The following is an 18,800-nucleotide window of genomic DNA, read 5'->3' on the forward strand; positions in this document are numbered from 1 at the left end:
GTGAGGGCAAAAAAGTATATTCCAAGAAGTAATTTTTAAACACTAAATGGAAATAAGGCCCATAAAAATGAGTGTTGTATGTTGTATATTTTCCTTCCTGGTTTTTATTATTTTGAAATTGGTCCTTCAGCCACCAAGTGGGATGATGGTTTCTGAAGTGTTTACTGTTGATGATAGCTTTGTCTCCCCCTGTTGTTCAAAATGATAAAATACAGCACTCTGGAAACAGCAAGGCTCTCCGTTCCTCCAGTATTTGTAAGCTGACAAGAAGTAGACAGATACCCTCTGAAGTTTTATGCCTGCTGTGTTTCTCTCTTTGCTGCAAAAGGAGCCTTTTCTTTTAACCTGCATGCCTTTGAAGAAGTGACTCAGCATATTCATGGCCTCCAAAGGTAAGAGTAAATATAGGCAGCTAATAAATTTTTCCTTATATTATGACTGAAAATACACAGTTCTAAGGGTGTTAAAATCGGTGAGATTGATACTTTAAAACCTGTCATTTAGTGCTTTTCAACGTTGGAATTTTTAACTTTGAACTCCAAGGAGCATGTTGCATTAAATTTTTAAAAAAACCCTCTATCTGATAGAATGTAAAAGTTAAGATGCAAACAGTGTTTTCGTTATCATAAATATAAACCTAGTGACTTGATGTGAAAAGCTGCAGAATAAAATTTAGAATGGGAATATTTAATGCCAAACACAAAGACAAGTTGATATTCCCAGTTTAAAGGGATTTGTAGAAAACTTTTCACACATAAGTTAAAAAGTGTTAAAGTACAGTTCAATATTTTAAAATTTCCCATTTGTTGTTTAAAATATGTGATACAGCCATTTATTATAGAGAATTAAACATGTGTTTTCAGGAAGTCCTAGTAAATTTAATGGACTAGAAGTAAACATGTCTGAACTATGAAGCAAAAACCTTTCAAAATTTCTTTGATGGTAAATTATATCTAAAAAGCAAACAGAAACTAAGCAAGCAGATTAAATAAAGACTTTGGGAGGGGGAACTGGTAAGTTTTCCTCAAATCCCTAAAACTGTAAATATCACTACTGTTGTCTCACTTAAAGAACTTCTCAGAAGACAAGGGATGTGCTTGTTTTAGGTAAAGGGTTGCAATCTCACAAAAAATACTTGTGAAATGATATAAAAATGAAATTATAATGTGTTTTCATTCCATTATCAGAAGAAACCATTAAACACTAGGCTATAATGAAAGTGAAGAATTATGATTAGTATAATTGGTGGAAACCTTTTAACCTAATTACAAATAGGATAATAGAGTCAACAATTTAAAATATCCTAAATTAAATTAATTATCCATTCAGAGAAATGTGTAGGCTTATTTGCTTCCTTTATCAAAATAGACTTTGGATGCTATTTAATTTGGAACAAAGGAAGTAATCTTTTCACTTTTTGTCAACATGTAGCATACACCAGTCCCTGAGTATCACCGGGAAAGCTCCAATTGTAAAATATAGACGTGAAACATCAAAATTATGAATTTTAATACATGTGTACTTCATTTTTATATTTGAAGAGAGACAAACAAAATCTTGGCAAGTTCTTTCTTTCATTTAAGACTGACACTAAGACTTAGTCCGAAACACTTCATCACTTTATCAAGTAAGAGTTACAGCAACAACTGCAGCCTGTAAGGTAAAGAGTTGCAGAGTATGTGAAATATTTATAAGCTAGTTATACATTTTTAAAAGAGTAGATAGAAATTCAAAGCCGGATAGAAATTCAAAGGAGTTCCTTCTTCATTTGGTGGTGAGTCTCTGAAGAAACTTGTGACTAGAAAGCAATATTATGATCAAAATATGATTAATCTACCAAAAAAAGCAGTGATGTTCAAGATAGGGGCTCAAGACTAAACTTAGAGGTAAAACTTATGGTAGAAAACTAACACTCTTGCTGCATCCCACCCAAAATATTTAACAGATGAAGTGGGTAAAACATCTGTGAGAGACCCTATACTACTTAAAAGAAGTGAAAAATGAAGTTTCCTTTTGAATTAGAAATCTGGTTTTAGGGGGCAAGTTGGTTTATCATCATTATTTATCTAAAATATTTTTGCGGAGTTTTATTCAAATATATTTAAAGACATTATTTATAATGTCATGATGTTTTCTGGCCCATGGAACTGTATTGGCAGTTAGCATTTTCCCAGGGAATACAGGCTAATTAGACATTTCACACATTTTGTAGGAAGTTCAATCAGCACCACTAAATCAAAGGACAGTCTGGATACTGGATGCCATTAGAACTGAGGAAATATTTATATGGTCTGGAGTCCCCTGGTTTAGTATAAATAAACACAATTTAAGAACAGGTTGGTCTCAGACCTTAAGTTTGAGAAAAACAGGAGTTTCCAGGATGATCTAAACTGAACAGAAGCTTCAGTTTAGGTCTTCAAAGGCTGTGCTGCACCAATGTGAGCTGAAATCCCAGAAGAGCAAGTAAGTGATCTCAGAATGGTGGTCCCAGCAGTCTCTGACTGAGCCTCTACTCCCCAGTAAAGACTTTGGACATGATCTGCTCTGGGCCCCAGTGCATTAACATCTCTTAATGCCATGAAATCTAAGGACCTACAGACCTGGGTCAGAAATGTAGAGCCACTTGCCAGACACTCAAGAATCTACCGCATTTTGTCACAGCAAAATAGTCTACAAGATAAAACTGGAGTAATTTGCTAATCTTGTCAACAATAAAATTGGCAATGAGAGAGAATCTAATAGTCTTCTATCAGTTATTGTTAGAAATTAATCCCTACACATTTTTTTTAATTGAAGGATAACATGTGTACAGTTAAGTGCATAAAGGCACCAAACTTAAACTCCATGATTTTTAAAAGCAGGATGCACTTGTGTAACCACCACCAAGATCAAGATACAGAACATTTCTGGCACCTCATAAAGTTCCCTTTCTGGTCAATAGCCATGCACCTCCACTCCCAAGATGAACCACTATTCTGAATTTTATCATTATGAACTAGTTTTCCCCAGATCACAATTTTGCCTCTGCTTCTCTGAAAGTCAATGACAACAGTGCTTTTGGCACTAATGCCAAAGAAAGGATGTTTGTTGCCTTTTATTATTTTCTAGTTGTTATTGCGGTAGTGGCCATTTGCTCCTCTCCCAGATTTGACATGGTGTTACCTAGTCTTCCTCTCAGTTTACTAAGTTAGTAGCTCTCGAGAAGGGCTAAGAGCAAGAGGAATTTTTATTTTCTTTCTTTCTTTTTTTTTTTTTTGCGGTACGCGGGCCTCTCACTGTTGAGGCCTCTCCCGCTGCGGAGCACAGGCTCCGGACGCGCAGGCTCGGCGGCCATGGCCCACGGGCCCAGCCGCTCCGCGGCACGTGGGATCCTCCCGGACCGGGGCACGAACCCGCCTCCCCTAATCGGCAGGCGGACTCTCAACCACTGCGCCACCAGGGAAGCCCTATCAAGAGGAATTCTAAAGTCTATATCCTTTGTGTCTGCCCCAAATCTGAGAGAAGTTCAGGATGGGGGCCTTTGGGGAAGCAAATTCAGTGTGAGCTCTCTTTTCATGGGGCCAAATGACAAGTTTGCTTCCATTCAGTCCTACCCCTAAAGCGTGTCCAAATTCTAAATGTCACAGACCAGTATAATCTTAGAAATCCATATTGGTCTCTTCCCACAACCTTATTGTTAAATGAATAAATGAATCATTTGGCAATTAATGTCCCTCATTAACACCCAATGTACACATGACTTTAATGAACCAATTGTTACTAGAAACAGTTTATGTCAGTGTCCAAAGGACCACTTAGGTGGTCTGTGTTCCTTCACCAGGTTTGTTTGGTTTTTTTTAATCCCTCTCAGATGCTCACCCAGGCTATGCTTGGGAAGCAATGAATGAAGAGGAATTTATAATCTCCAAAGGAAAATCAGTCCTTTCTTCAGATTTATTTTTTAGAGGTTTAAAAGATTCAGAAGAATACCTCCCCCACCTCACACACACATATTACATGGACCTGGGTGTCAGTGCTGAAGAGAGAACATTCTAATCTGTGAATTGTATAGCTGTCACTCCAATTTTAGTATATGTACAATGAGTGCTTATCCAAATCTTTGTGCATCTGTTATAAATTTCTTCCTCCTATTAATCCAGAACCAGTTTCCTTGTCCTTCCCATTCATAGGTTTTTAAAATAGTCTAAATTACTTTTCTTCATAATGGCCTCTCTGATATTTGAAAACACCCGTCATGAACCTTGTTTACTCCATGGACCTACACTCAATCTAAAACAGCAAAGTGTAAACGAAATGAATGCACATGTGAGAACTCTGACAATTTGGCTTAATAAAGATGAGAAGTAAAAACACTGATAGTCTTTGAAAAAAGTAATGGTATCTAATGAGGGAGATAGCCAAACGGCAGTCATGTGAGAAGAAAAGGGAAAAATAATAGTAGAAAGGTAATAAAGTATATTTTTAACAAAGAAGAAAAATTTTGCATGCACCACTTACAGGTCTTATGCATAATATTAGGCTCCAGACTAAGGCAGTATAAATAGCAAATCTCCGAATTTCAATCTAAGAGATAATTGAAATAGTAACAATTTTACCTGGCAATAATATAGAAAACAGGTGATAAAAAAATCAAAGCCAAACGTTTTAGAATTCTGTAACTCTTTTATCCTTTGTGATGTTGGGTGAGCTACAAAGGGATTCATACTGTCAAAATTTTTTCAGATGCTTTTATACCAAACACTGAGAAATCAAAGCTAAATTAAATATTACACTTTCCTTAAGAAGCTCATAAATTAGTTACAAATATTCCCATTAGTTCTCAAAGTATATATCGTCAGACCAGCAGCATTAGTTTACCTGGGAACTAGTTAGAAATGCAAAATTCTCAAGCTCCACACCCACTTCAACCACAGAATTAGAAAGTCTGGAGTGTGGCCCAGCAATGGGTGTTTTAATAAGCCCCCCAGCTGGTTCTGGTGCAGGCTAAAGTATAAGGACCCTGAATTAAATCTAGCCATAGCAGTATGATCGATAAAAAGAGACAAAATATCCTTGGAAATTATGAGGTGCCTTCATAATATTTGAGGAAGGGAGAATATGCTTGAAAGTCATAATTATGATTTAAAACCTATGTCTAAGGTTATCCTTTTATGAGTAGAGAACATCTAGTTTCTTTTGCCATTGATTTTCTTTTTGTAGTGTATAATCTTTTATATCTTTGAATAGAAGTTTCACTTGCCTTCAAAAAATATACTTTCTAAAATCATTGATTTTGCCCAAATTATCCAACTTTTCTCACAACTACCTCTGGTAGTCTTCCACAGTCCTTTATCTCTGGCTACGGGGTCAAGTGGTGCTAACAGTGAGTAGGAAAAATGAAGGAAAGGGCACTGTAGTGAGAGGCTACTGTGGAAGATACTCTACCCTCTGAATTAAGAGGAAGCAAATATTATAAAACAAACTAAATAAAATGGCCTACATTTAAATATGGACTGGGATGGTCATTCTCTTGCAGATGCACAGAACCAAAGAAGCAGAAGTCTACCTGGTTTTCTTCCGGGATCTTCAGACCCAGACCACGGCCATCACATCTCGTCTTCCAATCCAGGGAACCAAGTGTGGCAGCGGGGTCCCCCTCCACCAGGGAGTCTCCCTCCTGGTCTAGAATATTTAAGCCAGGTGCTTTTATCTCTCTATTTCTACTAAGTGTTTGCCCTTAAAATGAATATAAAGTTGATTTCTTGCCTTTCAATCAAGGCTGAAGAACTTCAACAAATAACTTACTGAAGTGAGAAAAGCATTATAAATCGTGAAATTATAAAATCTTTTATTTATTTCTATTATTTGGGAAGAAACTTTTTTCTTTTATGGTCACTTCTAATTTCCTTATTTATTTGTCAGAGGAAGAAGACTAAACATTTTCGAGTGAGCTGTTTAGCACATTTATCCTTTTACTGCTTATTGCCCAAGGTGTCAGCAAACCTAGCCTGGAGAAACTGTCTAATATGTCTAGTCACCTCCAGCTATTTAATTAAGGACATTGAGTACCTGTCTTAATCAAGGCACATAAATGGTATAAAACCTAGTCCCTCTCACCCAAACATTCTGCAACCTCACTGGCAAAGACAAAAAATGATGACAAAAAATGCAAGGCTGGGTACTAGAGCCAGATAAGCACACAATTTTAATTTGCGCAGGTGTACAGAGAAGAGAAACGTTACTAAAGATCAAAGTACTCAGGAGATACTTCTGCAATGAGCTGAGAGTTCAACATTTTCAACTGAATCTCAAAAAGGTGGACGGAAATCCAAGAGAAAATCAGCCTATCAAGTTAGCATTGTCTTCTGATACTCTTGCATCTCCAGGCCAATTTGCTTGAAAGATCATATTATCATTAGGTATAGCCACTGTTCTAGTCATTGGAGGGTAAGCAATGATTCAAGCCTTATAATAAAATCAATCAAGAAATATTATCACCTGAATTCTATGGCACATAAATAGCAATTGATATTTATGCATATTATTGTTGCTTTTGTATTTATCCTACAAAAGATTAGAAATACACTTGCACTAATATTGAGATGTCAGCACATCTGCTGCAATTTTCAGCTTGTTTGGCACTCTTTCAAACTATAAAGTCTATCTCCTTTATCAAAATCAAATCTCTGTGTTAATTCCCTTAAGGTGCAAGAGATTTCTGTTATGCCTGATAGGGTTTAAGCTGCATGCAGCATATGTTCCTGGGAAAATGTTTATAATTGCAGATGCCTTCTCCAGAAACCCACTGGCAGACAAATGTACTTTAGAGACTGGAGAGCTCAGGGAGATATGTAAAAGAGCTGGAAAGGCTAACCTACCATCTTCCATCTGCAGGAAGGATCAGCTGTAATAGCTGACTAGAGTTGATTAACTGCTGCAAGCTGTTTGGGAATGTTGTCAGACAAGGTTTCGCAGAGTAAAAAAGTGATATACCAGTGCCAGAGGGCTGAGGTTTGATGATCACATATGGTCATCACATATTCTTCTTCCATCCATGAATGATGACACACCCGGAGCCAGATGCTTGACATGAATACACTTTTTTCATATTTGATAGAGATATGAACCCGTTGGCTGCAGTTCTAAAATGAAGTCAATTTTCCAAACGTATACCTTTGGTAATCTTTTTCAGAAAACAAAAATATGCCACAAATTGGTGGATATTTTACTTCAAAGGGAAAGAAAATTTATAATCTTTATACTAAAAGAACACTAATTTGCTTTAAAGTGGTGCATATAGAAAAGGATGAATGCACATTTTGAAAGTTTAATACTACTAGTTTGTAAGAAATATATATATATAAAGAATTTTGTGAGTTAACTTTTATCTAAAACCATAAGATTAAATAAAACTATGAACATTTGAAAATAGTACATGCTTCAATAAACAAACAGGAAAATATTCAATAAAAATCCTTCTAAGTTAAAAAACTCAAAGTAAAATTTTTTAAAAAATCATCTATTCTCCTTTAATCTAGTCTCCTTTAAAGACTATCCAATGACTACTACTGAAAATCATGTTTCCATTAATAATTTGAAAATAAATTCCCAAGCGGTGTGTGTGTGTGTGTACATACATATGTACATGCACATACTTATATGTCTAGACGTGTATATATATACATATATGTTGTTCATGTAGGTTAAACTTAAGAATAAAACCAATACATTCTCTTTCCAGATGGATTAACATGTTCATAATAGTCAATAACATTTTATCCTATAAGCGTCAAAGGATAACTGTTATAATTTAGTCACCTATAGCTAAGAGTAGTGAGTCAAAGTCTACAAGGACACATGTAAAGATCCCATTTATTTTGCTACATGTATTAAATGGAATCAATGATACCTGTAAACCTGATAAATTATACATAAGAATTGATTCTTAGTTACATCTCCAAGGCTGTAATTAGGTTTCCATTCTATACCTTTCATACTTCAGGAGTCCTTTACTTGCCCTGACGCCCGAATACATGACACAATCTCTTTAGATGTTCCAACAATTCCTAGTTTATCAATTAATAGCAAAAGATGAAAAGAGCTCTTTTGGACCATCGTTTATAAGTGGCCTGGGGCGATTTAAAGGAAACTATAAGAACAACCAAAACCAAGACCCTCAAAGCCAAGAGGTTTGCCCAGAGAGGTAGATTAAGTCAAATGTTATTACAGAGGATGGGTGAGTATAAGAGTAAATAGGGAGGAAAGGTACTCAGAAGTCCCATAGCATCACTTAAGAATTGTTTCTCCCAGTTCCTAAGATTAGTTTAGTGATGTGGTACAGCAAAGAGCACGTCAAAATCAGCGGCATTACTGCCTGGGTTCAAATCCCAGTCTAACCACTTATTGATACATGCTCTGTGACCTTGAGCAAACTTTCTCTCTCTGGGATTGTCTCCTCACATGTAAAATGTAATGATATCTAGCTCTCTGATGTGTGTGAGGACTAAATCAGACACTATGTCAAAATATCTGGCACAGTGACTACCTCATGGTAGTCATTAAATAAACAACTGCTATTATTAGGTATTAGAGAGGTACAACTTCCCTTTTCAATTAATAGTCTTTAAATTTCAAGGCTGAAAACTTGATCCATGACACAAATAGTCAGAGCTCCTAAACTCAAACTTAACTTCTGCCCCCATACTCCTTCTCTATCTCTAAGTTACTCCTACATAGATCCACTGCTAAATAATCGTGCATGTCCTTTTGAAGCTTACCCCTTCTCTTTCCTCAACACTCCATTTTCCTCAAAAGAGGAGAACAGAACTAACAATACTACACAACAAAGACCGATTCAAATTTTTTTTAAAAGCTTTGTCATAGTTGTTAAAATATGTTTTAGAATATCTTAAATCATAAATTTTGGAAAAAATATTTTTGTGAATCTTAGAAAGGAGGTCACATGCATTTTTATCAATAATAAGACTTAAATAGAAGAAATGATATTCGTTTTTACCTCCACCTCAGGATATACAAGGAGAGTGAAGGAAATAAGGTAACGTCATATTTTCTGCGTTTGTGATGCCCAATCATTTCCAACTGTTAGTATTGATTACTTTCATTTAAAAGTTATCAGTGAGTTTATTAAGGTGAAGGGAGAATAAAGTGAAGAAAATTTTAAGGCAAGATAGAAAATGAAGCATTTAAAAAAGTAATAATCAGCATTGCTTTCAGTGTTCATGATTTTACCTTAGTGAATCTTCAAGTATTGAATATCAAAATGAAAACATACACAAATAAAATTCACTCTAAGAACATATTTTAAATATTTCCTTTAAAAAGCAGTTTGTACTGTATTCTGTTTAATAAGTCACTTCTCAACTGTGGCTACTTTATCCCTGTAAATTAACTTCATTTCTAATTACACAGGCAAGTTTTAATGTGTCATGCATTTAGTGGCTTAACTCTCTTCTGCTTAAATTGGTACTTTGTTGGCACCAGCAGGATTTCTGGCTTTTTTCCCCTAGTTCAGAGGAAGATGTGTGAATGAGAAAATTTTAAAGAATAGCTTTTTTCAGCTTTAACAAAGACGTTTCATCACTGTGAGGAATGAGTTACTGCATGACAGAGTGAAAGTAGAGTTATAGGGCTGAGAGGAGAGGCCATGCATGCAGCTCATTCCTGTTTTGTTTCCTTTTGGTTCATTTCTTTTAAGAAGAGAGAGAAAGAGAGAGAGAGGTTTAAAACCTTATGGGCATTCTTATTCAGATTGTTTAAAAATATTCTCAAAGGTATTGTTTCCAAGCGCTACACTTTTATCTGATTACCACAGAAAAAAAACACAGAGCTAATCACAGTTGCTAATGTTATTCTGGGCAATTCTGCCTTGAAATTTTCAGGGTTCTTGTAATTTTTCAATTTTACTTGAATAAAAACCACGTTACCTTCTTTTTCATTATAAAATGTGAGCTATATTCAACCATTTCCCTCACAGAGAACATGAAAATCACCTAATTTCAGGTAGTCTAGTAAACAGGTTAATAGTAATAGGTGCAAAGGTTTTCAGAGACCTGTGATGTAATACTTTTTATTTCCTTTATGTCTTTTAACAGTTAGACCTGATAATTATACACCAGCAGGTGGAGCTTCTTGGAAGTAAGTATATTATATTCTGTAATTATTAAAACTGTTGAAATGTTTTAAGTTTCAGAAGTTTCTTTGCATCTAAATAGTTTATAAATGATAAAGTTAAATGTTTAAGATAGATTAAAAAGAGCACTAGGCCTATTTTTTAAAATAAATATTGAAAGTAAAATTATTAGTCTGATATAGATAAACATAAAAGCATAAAACTCCCCAAGTCTTTGATGATACTGTCATTAGGAATCTAATATTATTTTTAATCTTAAAGTAATAAAAACTATTTGGTCATTTCCATGGCTGCTAATAGTTTAAATTTTCTTAATGCTGTAATTTCAGACATGGAAATCAAGGTTGAGACTAAATAACAAAAAATCATCAAAACAAAATGTTTTATCATAGTGTCAGTGATTCATCAAATAGGCAAATCATTTAACAATACACAAATTTACAATGGTGACTAACTGAATTCAAATTGTTTTTGTCCTTAACTAAGATATGTCAAAATTGTAATAGATAGCATGCAGCTGTAGATATAATACCAGATAGAGATTTTAGACAAAATCATTACTATCGGTGTGAGTTGTCCCAGTAAATTCCATAACAGTGATAGAATTATTATCTGAGTATTTGATTCTTCTTTACAGCATTGCTTCCCTAGTTGAAAAGTGGTACTATATGTGTCCAAGTAGGTCATATATCTGTAATCAAAATTTAGTAATTGCACAGCTTTGTTCTCAGAGTTTACTTTGATTTCTATGGCTAAATCCTCAAAATTTCGAGCACAGAAGTAGATTTGTCTGAATAAGATACCATATACTTAATAACTGATCACACACTGTTTTCTTTTAATAACACAACCATTTTTACTCATATAAAGTTTTGATAGTAAGCAATAAGCATGATTTTGATAATTTTTTTTTTCTCCATTAGTGATACTTGGCACTGAGACCGCCAACAAATATGAGATTAAAAACAGCTTGGGACAAAGAATTTACTTTGCAGCGGAGGAAAGCATCTGCTTCAATCGTACTTTCTGTTCCACACTGAGATCTTGCACTCTCAAGATCACCGATAACTCGGGTCGGGAGGTGATAACAGTCAACAGGCCCTTGAGGTGTAACAGCTGCTGGTGCCCTTGCTACCTACAAGAGGTTAGTCTTTGGCTCTGGGTGTGCTTGTATTTTTCCATGTTTGGAAAGATCAGCAATTATTTCTTAAATAAATGGAATTCATCTGGAGATATGGGGCAATTAACCTTTCAAGTGGTTGAATTAGAATGTTGCTCCTTTAGGATCAGAACAGCTTGAGGATTTGGTGATTCACTAAATTTTTTTTCCTTTCCAACCAAAAACTATAGCGGCTTCTGTGATGTTAATCGGTAAAGACAGCTCATGCATCATGTAAATGAGACACATCCTCCTGAATCTCTGCATTAGCCACGTAATTGTAATAGCTATAAGTTCCACCATTAGGCAAATCTACCCTTTTTCTTCTCTTATTGGTGCAAAATTCAGGGAGTGCTGAGTGATACTAAACTCTTCTAAAGTATTCTCTCGGGTAGGTATTATTTTTAGTACAGAATCTCAGGTTGCATTCACCCATTTGTGACAAACTTCAAGGTTTAGCAAAGACTATGTTATTGTTCAAGAGGGAATCATCCGATTCTTTTTTTTTTTTTTTTTTTTTTGCGGTACGCGGGCCTCTCACTGCTGTGGCCTCTCCCGTTGCGGAGCACAGGCTCCGGACGAGCAGGCTCAGCGGCCATGACTCACGGGCCCAGCCGCTCCGCGGCATGTGGGATCCTCCCGGACCGGGGCACGAACCCGCGTCCCCTGCATCGGCAGGCGGACTCTCAACCACTGCGCCACTAGGGAAGCCCGGATTCTTATATTTTTAATATATATTAGATTTTCATCACTATTTAATAGATCTATAGTAATAACTTTCATTGACATGATGCAGCTAAGTTGATATGGAAAATATACTTACTTTGATGTTTTTGGTATCATAACACCTCTATAAGTTAGAAGGAATAGATTTTACTCTCTACATTTTGCAATTGAGGAAACTGGGGCTTAGAGAGTGGAGGTGCCTTACCTATGATCACACATCTAGAAGACACAATAAATGGGACTTGATCCAGGTGTCTTTATTCAAGCCTAAGCTTCTCTGTTGAGGACCTATGTATAAATAGTCTACTTAGCACAAAGGGAAATAAATAGTAATATGGAACTCTCCTTAATTAGAGAAGTTTCTCACAATATATATTGAAGCTAATTCTCCATTTATAGGCAATTACCTGGCTAAGTGATAGGATTGCTAAGGTACTCATATCCGGAGCCCAGGAATTTTTATACTTCTACTGGGGATATTCAAGATCTAATATGCCCCAAGATGCTAAATTTAGTATAATCCAGAATATATGCCCATTTGAAAATTTCTGATAATTGATGTTTTATTTTAAAGTAGCCCCATGTCATATAACTTAACCATAAGATGCATCCTAATACTGATTAATATGTTTTTTAATTTGGTTAAAATCACATCAGTTACTTTAAAAGTTATCCTAGAACAAATCTATATAATTCAAAGAAGACTTGTTGAAACCACCTTTGTCCATCTGAAAACACTACAGACATGCACATAAGACCATGAACTTAACAAGTAAGGAAGGACAAAAGGAGATCAGATGATGAGCACTGGTTTGATCTAAAAGCAAACAATGTCCATCATTTTCACCCACATCCAGCTTATTTTACAAAGTATTTGATTTGGCTACATAAATATGTTGAAATACAATATTATGGACAATAAAGAAATTAGGGGAATAAAGGATGATGGAGTAAAATACTAATGTCAGCCCTGAAAATGCAAGGGCTAGTCTTTAACACTTTGTACAAAATGAAACAGAAATCAAATTGGTGTGTACCAACTGTAACTCTGCAAGAAGCATTTGTTTTTAACTGAGCACAGAGAAGCTAGAAGTTGACAATCCAAAGGGAAAAAGTTCATAATAATCAGTAAGTGAGACTTAAAAATAGATGTGTGTTGTAGTCACAACTGAGAGGGGATAAATATGAAATACCTCATAGGAAACATGAGGAAACATCTTCATGGAAAGTTTTCTCATAGGAAACATCTTCAATGCTTGACCAGTTATTGTACTTGGAACAAAATGGCAAAAAGCCAGTGTCCCAGGGTCAGAAAACAGCTTTGGGATAGGTTCTCCTTAGGGAAAGGAAGATCAAAGGCATGGACGTTTAGCGCATAATGCAGAACACATATCTATACAGTGAATTTCTTTGTTTCTATAAATTATAAAAAAAACAAAAACAGTATAACATAGAAGCAGATATTTAGAATCTTTTATATACTGTTTAGAAGTAAGCTGACATTATAGTAAAATTAAAATACAACAACCTTAGGAAATCTTATTTTATTATCTCTCCTTACAGTTAGAAATCCAAGCCCCTCCTGGTACTATAGTTGGTTATGTTGCACAGAAGTGGGACCCCTTTCTGCCTAAATTCACAATCCAAAACGCAAACAAAGAAGATATTTTGAAAATTGTTGGTCCTTGTGCAACATGTGGCTGTTTTGGCGATGTGGATTTTGAGGTATGATTGACAAAATGAAGGACCGTTTCACTTAGGTCCTGATTTTTTGCAACATAATTCAATTTTTAAAATGTTCAAATCATGAAATATCTCTGAAATAAATTTAGAAAATTATATATTTGTGAAATAATGTAACAAGTAATACTGTACATGCCAATAACAACTTATAATTCCAGAGACAGTAAGTTCAAGAATTTTTTTAAAACATACTACAAAAATTTGATTTACGTGGAATATAGCACCTACGGTATAAAGCAAATATATTTAGTTCAGAACACCAAAATTACATCTTCTTTCCTACGTCCCTGGTGGTAACACATCCAGTCCTGATCTCAAGAGCATACTCCATTAAAAATACCATTAATTTAAAAGCTATGTTCATAAGACTTGCTAACTTCATTTTGTAAAACAATCTATTCTCATATAAACATATTTGTGTAAATTGAATGTTAAAAAACAGTAATTACTTGCAAATTCAATGTGTAAGAATATGAACTATCTTAACAGATTTTCCTAGAGGATTTAGTCTAATTTAAAGTATGTATTTCTTTTTCATTTATTCACTCCATTCATTCATGTATATCCCACATGGGACATTAAGGTTGCAGGATTTCAGGGAACACTATTCACTAATGTACAATATACAATGTACATTTTGCAAAATGAGCTGTCATAACTCCAGCCCACGCCAAAAAGACTTGGTATAACTTTCCTAAGAGTAAAGGATAAAAATATGCCCTATGATTGTGGAGAGCTTAAGAGTTTTATTATTCATGGCATAGACATGGCCTAAGTAAGTTTCTCTATTTTCTATCCTCTACTCCCATACAGAAAGTGAAAGCTTATACTGAATCACTTTCAGCCTTTGAATGAGAAACAGGGCAAGCAAATGAATAGTGGATAAAGTTTAACTGTAGATTCCTTCTAGCTGAAAAGAACTATAGACTTTTGATGTCAAATTAGTCTGAATTTCCTGTGTGGTACATTAGCCCAGAGAATTTTTCAAATGAAAAATAGGACTTAGGGTTAGTTGTAAAGGAATGACCTAGCAAATATCTGAGTATAATATAAAAATGAAATTGAGCAATGACTGATAATATTTAAACATATTAGTAATTATAAAATCTTAGTAATACAAATTAAAAGGTTATAAATTGTACTTAGAAATTATTTTTTTCTAAAAAATTTCTTCTAAAATATTTCACGAACATATTTTTTTCTTTTTTGATGAAGAATTCAGATTTAAAATCTGGACTTCAGGTAAAGGAATCATGGTTAGACCATATAATTGAGACTATGTAGCTGCTGCCATCTTGTGGTAGCCTGGCCTCAATTACTTGAGGTTATTAAATTCCCAATCTGCATACAAAAAAAAAAGAAAAAGAAATAAATACAGGAATTACAATGGATTAAAGAATGTCAGAAAAGCAAAATTCCTGAAGAGTAAACTGGAAAGTTAAATCTACAAACCTATGCTTATATAAAGGAATGAGTACCATCGAATTGTCATTTAAAGATGATGAATAAAATAATTCCTATCTCTCATGAAGTAAATATATGAAGAAATGTAAAACCATCTGTATCACCTTCAAATTTACAACTTCTTATTTTCTTTTCAAAGGTGAAGACCATTAACGAAAAGCTTACAATTGGGAAGATTTCAAAGTACTGGTCAGGATTCGTAAACGATGTCTTCACCAATGCTGACAACTTTGGAATTCACGTTCCTGCAGATCTAGATGTGACAGTCAAAGCAACCATGATTGGTGCTTGTTTTCTCTTTGTAAGTGCAGTCTTAAAGAGTAAAGGTGATTTATTTCTTTCCTTTTCCCTTGTTGATTATTATAGAGCCAATCCCGTTTTACACAGCATTTACCCCAAAGAGTAAGTTTAAACATAGAAGGTTAGTTTGGGGCCAACATTCTTCAGAAGTCAGAATATGCAGGCCTGCATTTCTATTAGGCAGGCCTCCTCCAGTGGCCCTCATACCCCCTCTTCCTAGAGGATTGATACCCCGTCCACATCCTACTCATCATTTCTCGAGACCTGAGTTATCCTTCTCTTTCAACTTTAATTTAGACTTTTGGCTTATTTTCACTTTCACTGAAAAATATTTAAACTTAAATATCATATTATTTATCCTGCATAAAGTTCAGGACTGCTTAATAGCTTACCAAGGAGTCAGGTGATATTCAGAATGTGAGAAGTACTGTTTTCTTGCCCTTCCAATGTGTACATAGATACATGAGTAGACAGAGATGAGTTAAGATGTATCAGTTTCTATTATTACAAAGATATGATGTCTTTGTCCTTTCTTCTCAACTTCCAATTTCGTTAAAAAACATTTTCTTCTAGATTGGTGATAGGAGAACAGAAGTCAAGAAATACCAGTGCCAAAGGTATTGGCCTTTGGGCTGGTTTTCCTGACTTTCCTTCTAATATCTCCCTCATTGCTTACCATCTTCAGTGCATTCACAAAAGCTCATGGAATTATAAAATAAACCTACATTCTTCCTTTCACATTTTGTTATTCTTCAGGGTTTTAGGATCCTAATCTTATGGTGATATTAACGTGTGCTGCTGTGGGGAAAAAAAGTGGTCCTATTTACTTAGTCTCTTCTACAGACACTTGGGAATTATATTAACTAAAAATAATTCCCTGATGGATACTTAGAGTTTAATTAAAAATATATATTAGGGGACTTCTCTCGTGGCACAGTGGTTAAGAATCCGCCTGCCAATGCAGGGGACACGGGTTGGATCTCTGGTTCGGGAAGATCCCACATGCCGTGAAGCGAGTAAGCCGATGCACCACAGCTACTGAGCCTGCACTCTACAGCCCACGAGCCACAACTACTGAGCCCCCGGGTGAGCCACAAATGTTGAAGCCCGGGCACCTAGAGCCCGTGCTCCGCAACGAAGAGTAGACCCCGCTTGCTGCAACTAGAGAAAAGCCCGCGCACAGCAATGAAGACCCAACGCAGCCAAAAAAAAAAAATCAAACCAAAAAAAACATATATATTAGGATTTTTTTCTCCAGCAGCTTTAGAGAAACTATTTTAAGTTATTCATTCCCTATCATTGGTAGAGGTAGAATTAATACGTAGAGAGCTAGGTTTCTATACTTACTAAGTCATCACTTACCCTCAATTCCCATTTTCATCTACAGATCTAACCAAGTCCAGTCAATCTTGCCTGTCACCTAACACTTTTTCAATTTCCCACTCTCCTTACCTGTTTGGTAAGGCTTTTAATTTGCCACTTCCTGCTCACCCCTTCTATTTTTTTGACAATTTCTGCATTTTGACACCAAACATGCCAGCGATCGTGTGCGTGCACGCACATAAAGGCGCGCGCACGTGCACACACACACATGCCCTTTTCCCAAAACCTTAATTTGGCCTTTCTGTTTAAGCCCCTTACTTAATATTTACATTAAAAATAGATTATCTTTAATCTGCCCTACTGACCTATTTTATGTAACAAGCTGATGGCAAAAATGCACTGTCAACAATTCCCTATGCCTATAAACTGAAGAAGTACTGATCTAGATAACATCTGAATAATCTGAAAGGATAACTTTTTAACTCCAGTGTCTGAGGGAGAAACACACTCACTGAGACTATCAGACAGCTCCTATCCATTGCTTTTCCTTTCCTTTTTACCATAATATCATAAAATATTTGCACTTTTTTGGACAATATAGCTTTTAAGATAATTTGTCACCAAGAATTGTCTTTATTGCCGTCTCCATTTTATTACCTTGTGGTGAGAGATCTTTAAAAAGCTGTTGGTGTGAGGATATTCCCCGATCCAAACAGCAAAATTCACAAGTGTAATCTTATTATTGGTCTCTTCTTGTTTGAGGCTACCACTACACAACACACAGCTCTGACCCCTCCCCGCCAAAGTTCCCTCTGGTATATTTCCTCAGATGACTGCCGAGTACTGACCACAAAGTCCATAATGATATGTCTACCTCTTGTTTAAAGGTCAGAGTCTATTATAACTTCCCATGCTGACCCAGACTGCCCTACAATCTAATTCTAAAAAGTCTTGATCACCCCAAATTTGACTGGTGATACCATGCTGATTCAGATAAGGTTTCCAAGTTACTTGTACTCTGCAAATTAGACATCTAAGCGTCATGAAGTGAAAAACTTTGACTTCTCTCCTACTGATAAATCACATGTTCCTGGAGCACCACTGGGAAACATAATTGCTTTATGTAATCAAAGCTTACATGTGAGACTCTTGTTGCCTTTTTGTAAATTCACTCATATTCCATGTATTTATTTGTAGGATTTTATGTTCTTTGAACATTCGCTTGCTGGATTATAACAAGCAAGATGACAAAAACAATAAAATATGCAGAACAGATTTCAGTAAGTAAAAGGCAAGTTTAAATGATCTCTTTCCCTTTGAAGAGGTCTATATTTGATGCTAATTCTTTTTCATTTTCTTCTAGAAATCCCCTGGGCTCTGGATTTCATTTCTGAATGGCTTGAGTATTGGCTTTTTTTTGGTAACAAAATGTTAATTATTATATTTATTAAAGCATAATGTAATGAAGCAATTATCTGGTTGTGAATGCATGATAGCTAAAGACAAGATGACTGGCCCTAGCAAGTGTCGCTTGGAGAGATTACCATTCTTTCTTTTTATCCTTTTGAAGTTATTGCATGGTAAGCATGAAAGATGAGAGCTAAGGCTTGCAGCATCACTGATGAAAATTCAGTGTTTAGAGAGCACTTTGAAGTTTTTCTGGTACTAGGGCTGGTTACTAATCAAAAGGACTGGATTTCTAAAGTATTTTTTCATAAATAGTCTTTTTTGCTTTGTTTATTAATCTTCTTATTGTAGTGAGACATTTTTACATTATGTTGGAAAAGCTAAAAGTTGGGTAAATAATACGTTTAAAGATGAGACGGAAGATAGATGAAATCAATTTGTTCTAGTGGCAAAAGGCACAGTTACATTCCATAAAAAAGATAATATTTACAAATCAAAGCATGTTTTAAATACATACCCGTGCTAGGGATTTAAATAAGCATATTAATA

General features: G+C 35.3%; 1 protein-coding gene across 1 annotated transcript; it reads left to right on the forward strand.

The window, feature by feature from the left end:
- The first annotated feature begins 379 nt into the window (after positions 1-379).
- PLSCR5 (phospholipid scramblase family member 5) lies at positions 380-18,080 on the forward strand. The gene is made up of 7 exons (XM_007118712.1): positions 380-392; positions 5,516-5,679; positions 10,092-10,134; positions 11,053-11,273; positions 13,578-13,739; positions 15,361-15,522; positions 18,042-18,080. Exons 1-7 carry the CDS (start codon positions 380-382, stop codon positions 18,078-18,080), a joined length of 804 nt encoding a protein of 267 aa, XP_007118774.1.
- The last annotated feature ends 720 nt before the right edge of the window (positions 18,081-18,800 follow it).

The sequence above is a fragment of the Physeter macrocephalus genome, chromosome 1 (genome assembly GCF_002837175.3).
Source record: "Physeter macrocephalus isolate SW-GA chromosome 1, ASM283717v5, whole genome shotgun sequence".
NCBI lineage: Eukaryota > Metazoa > Chordata > Mammalia > Artiodactyla > Physeteridae > Physeter > Physeter macrocephalus.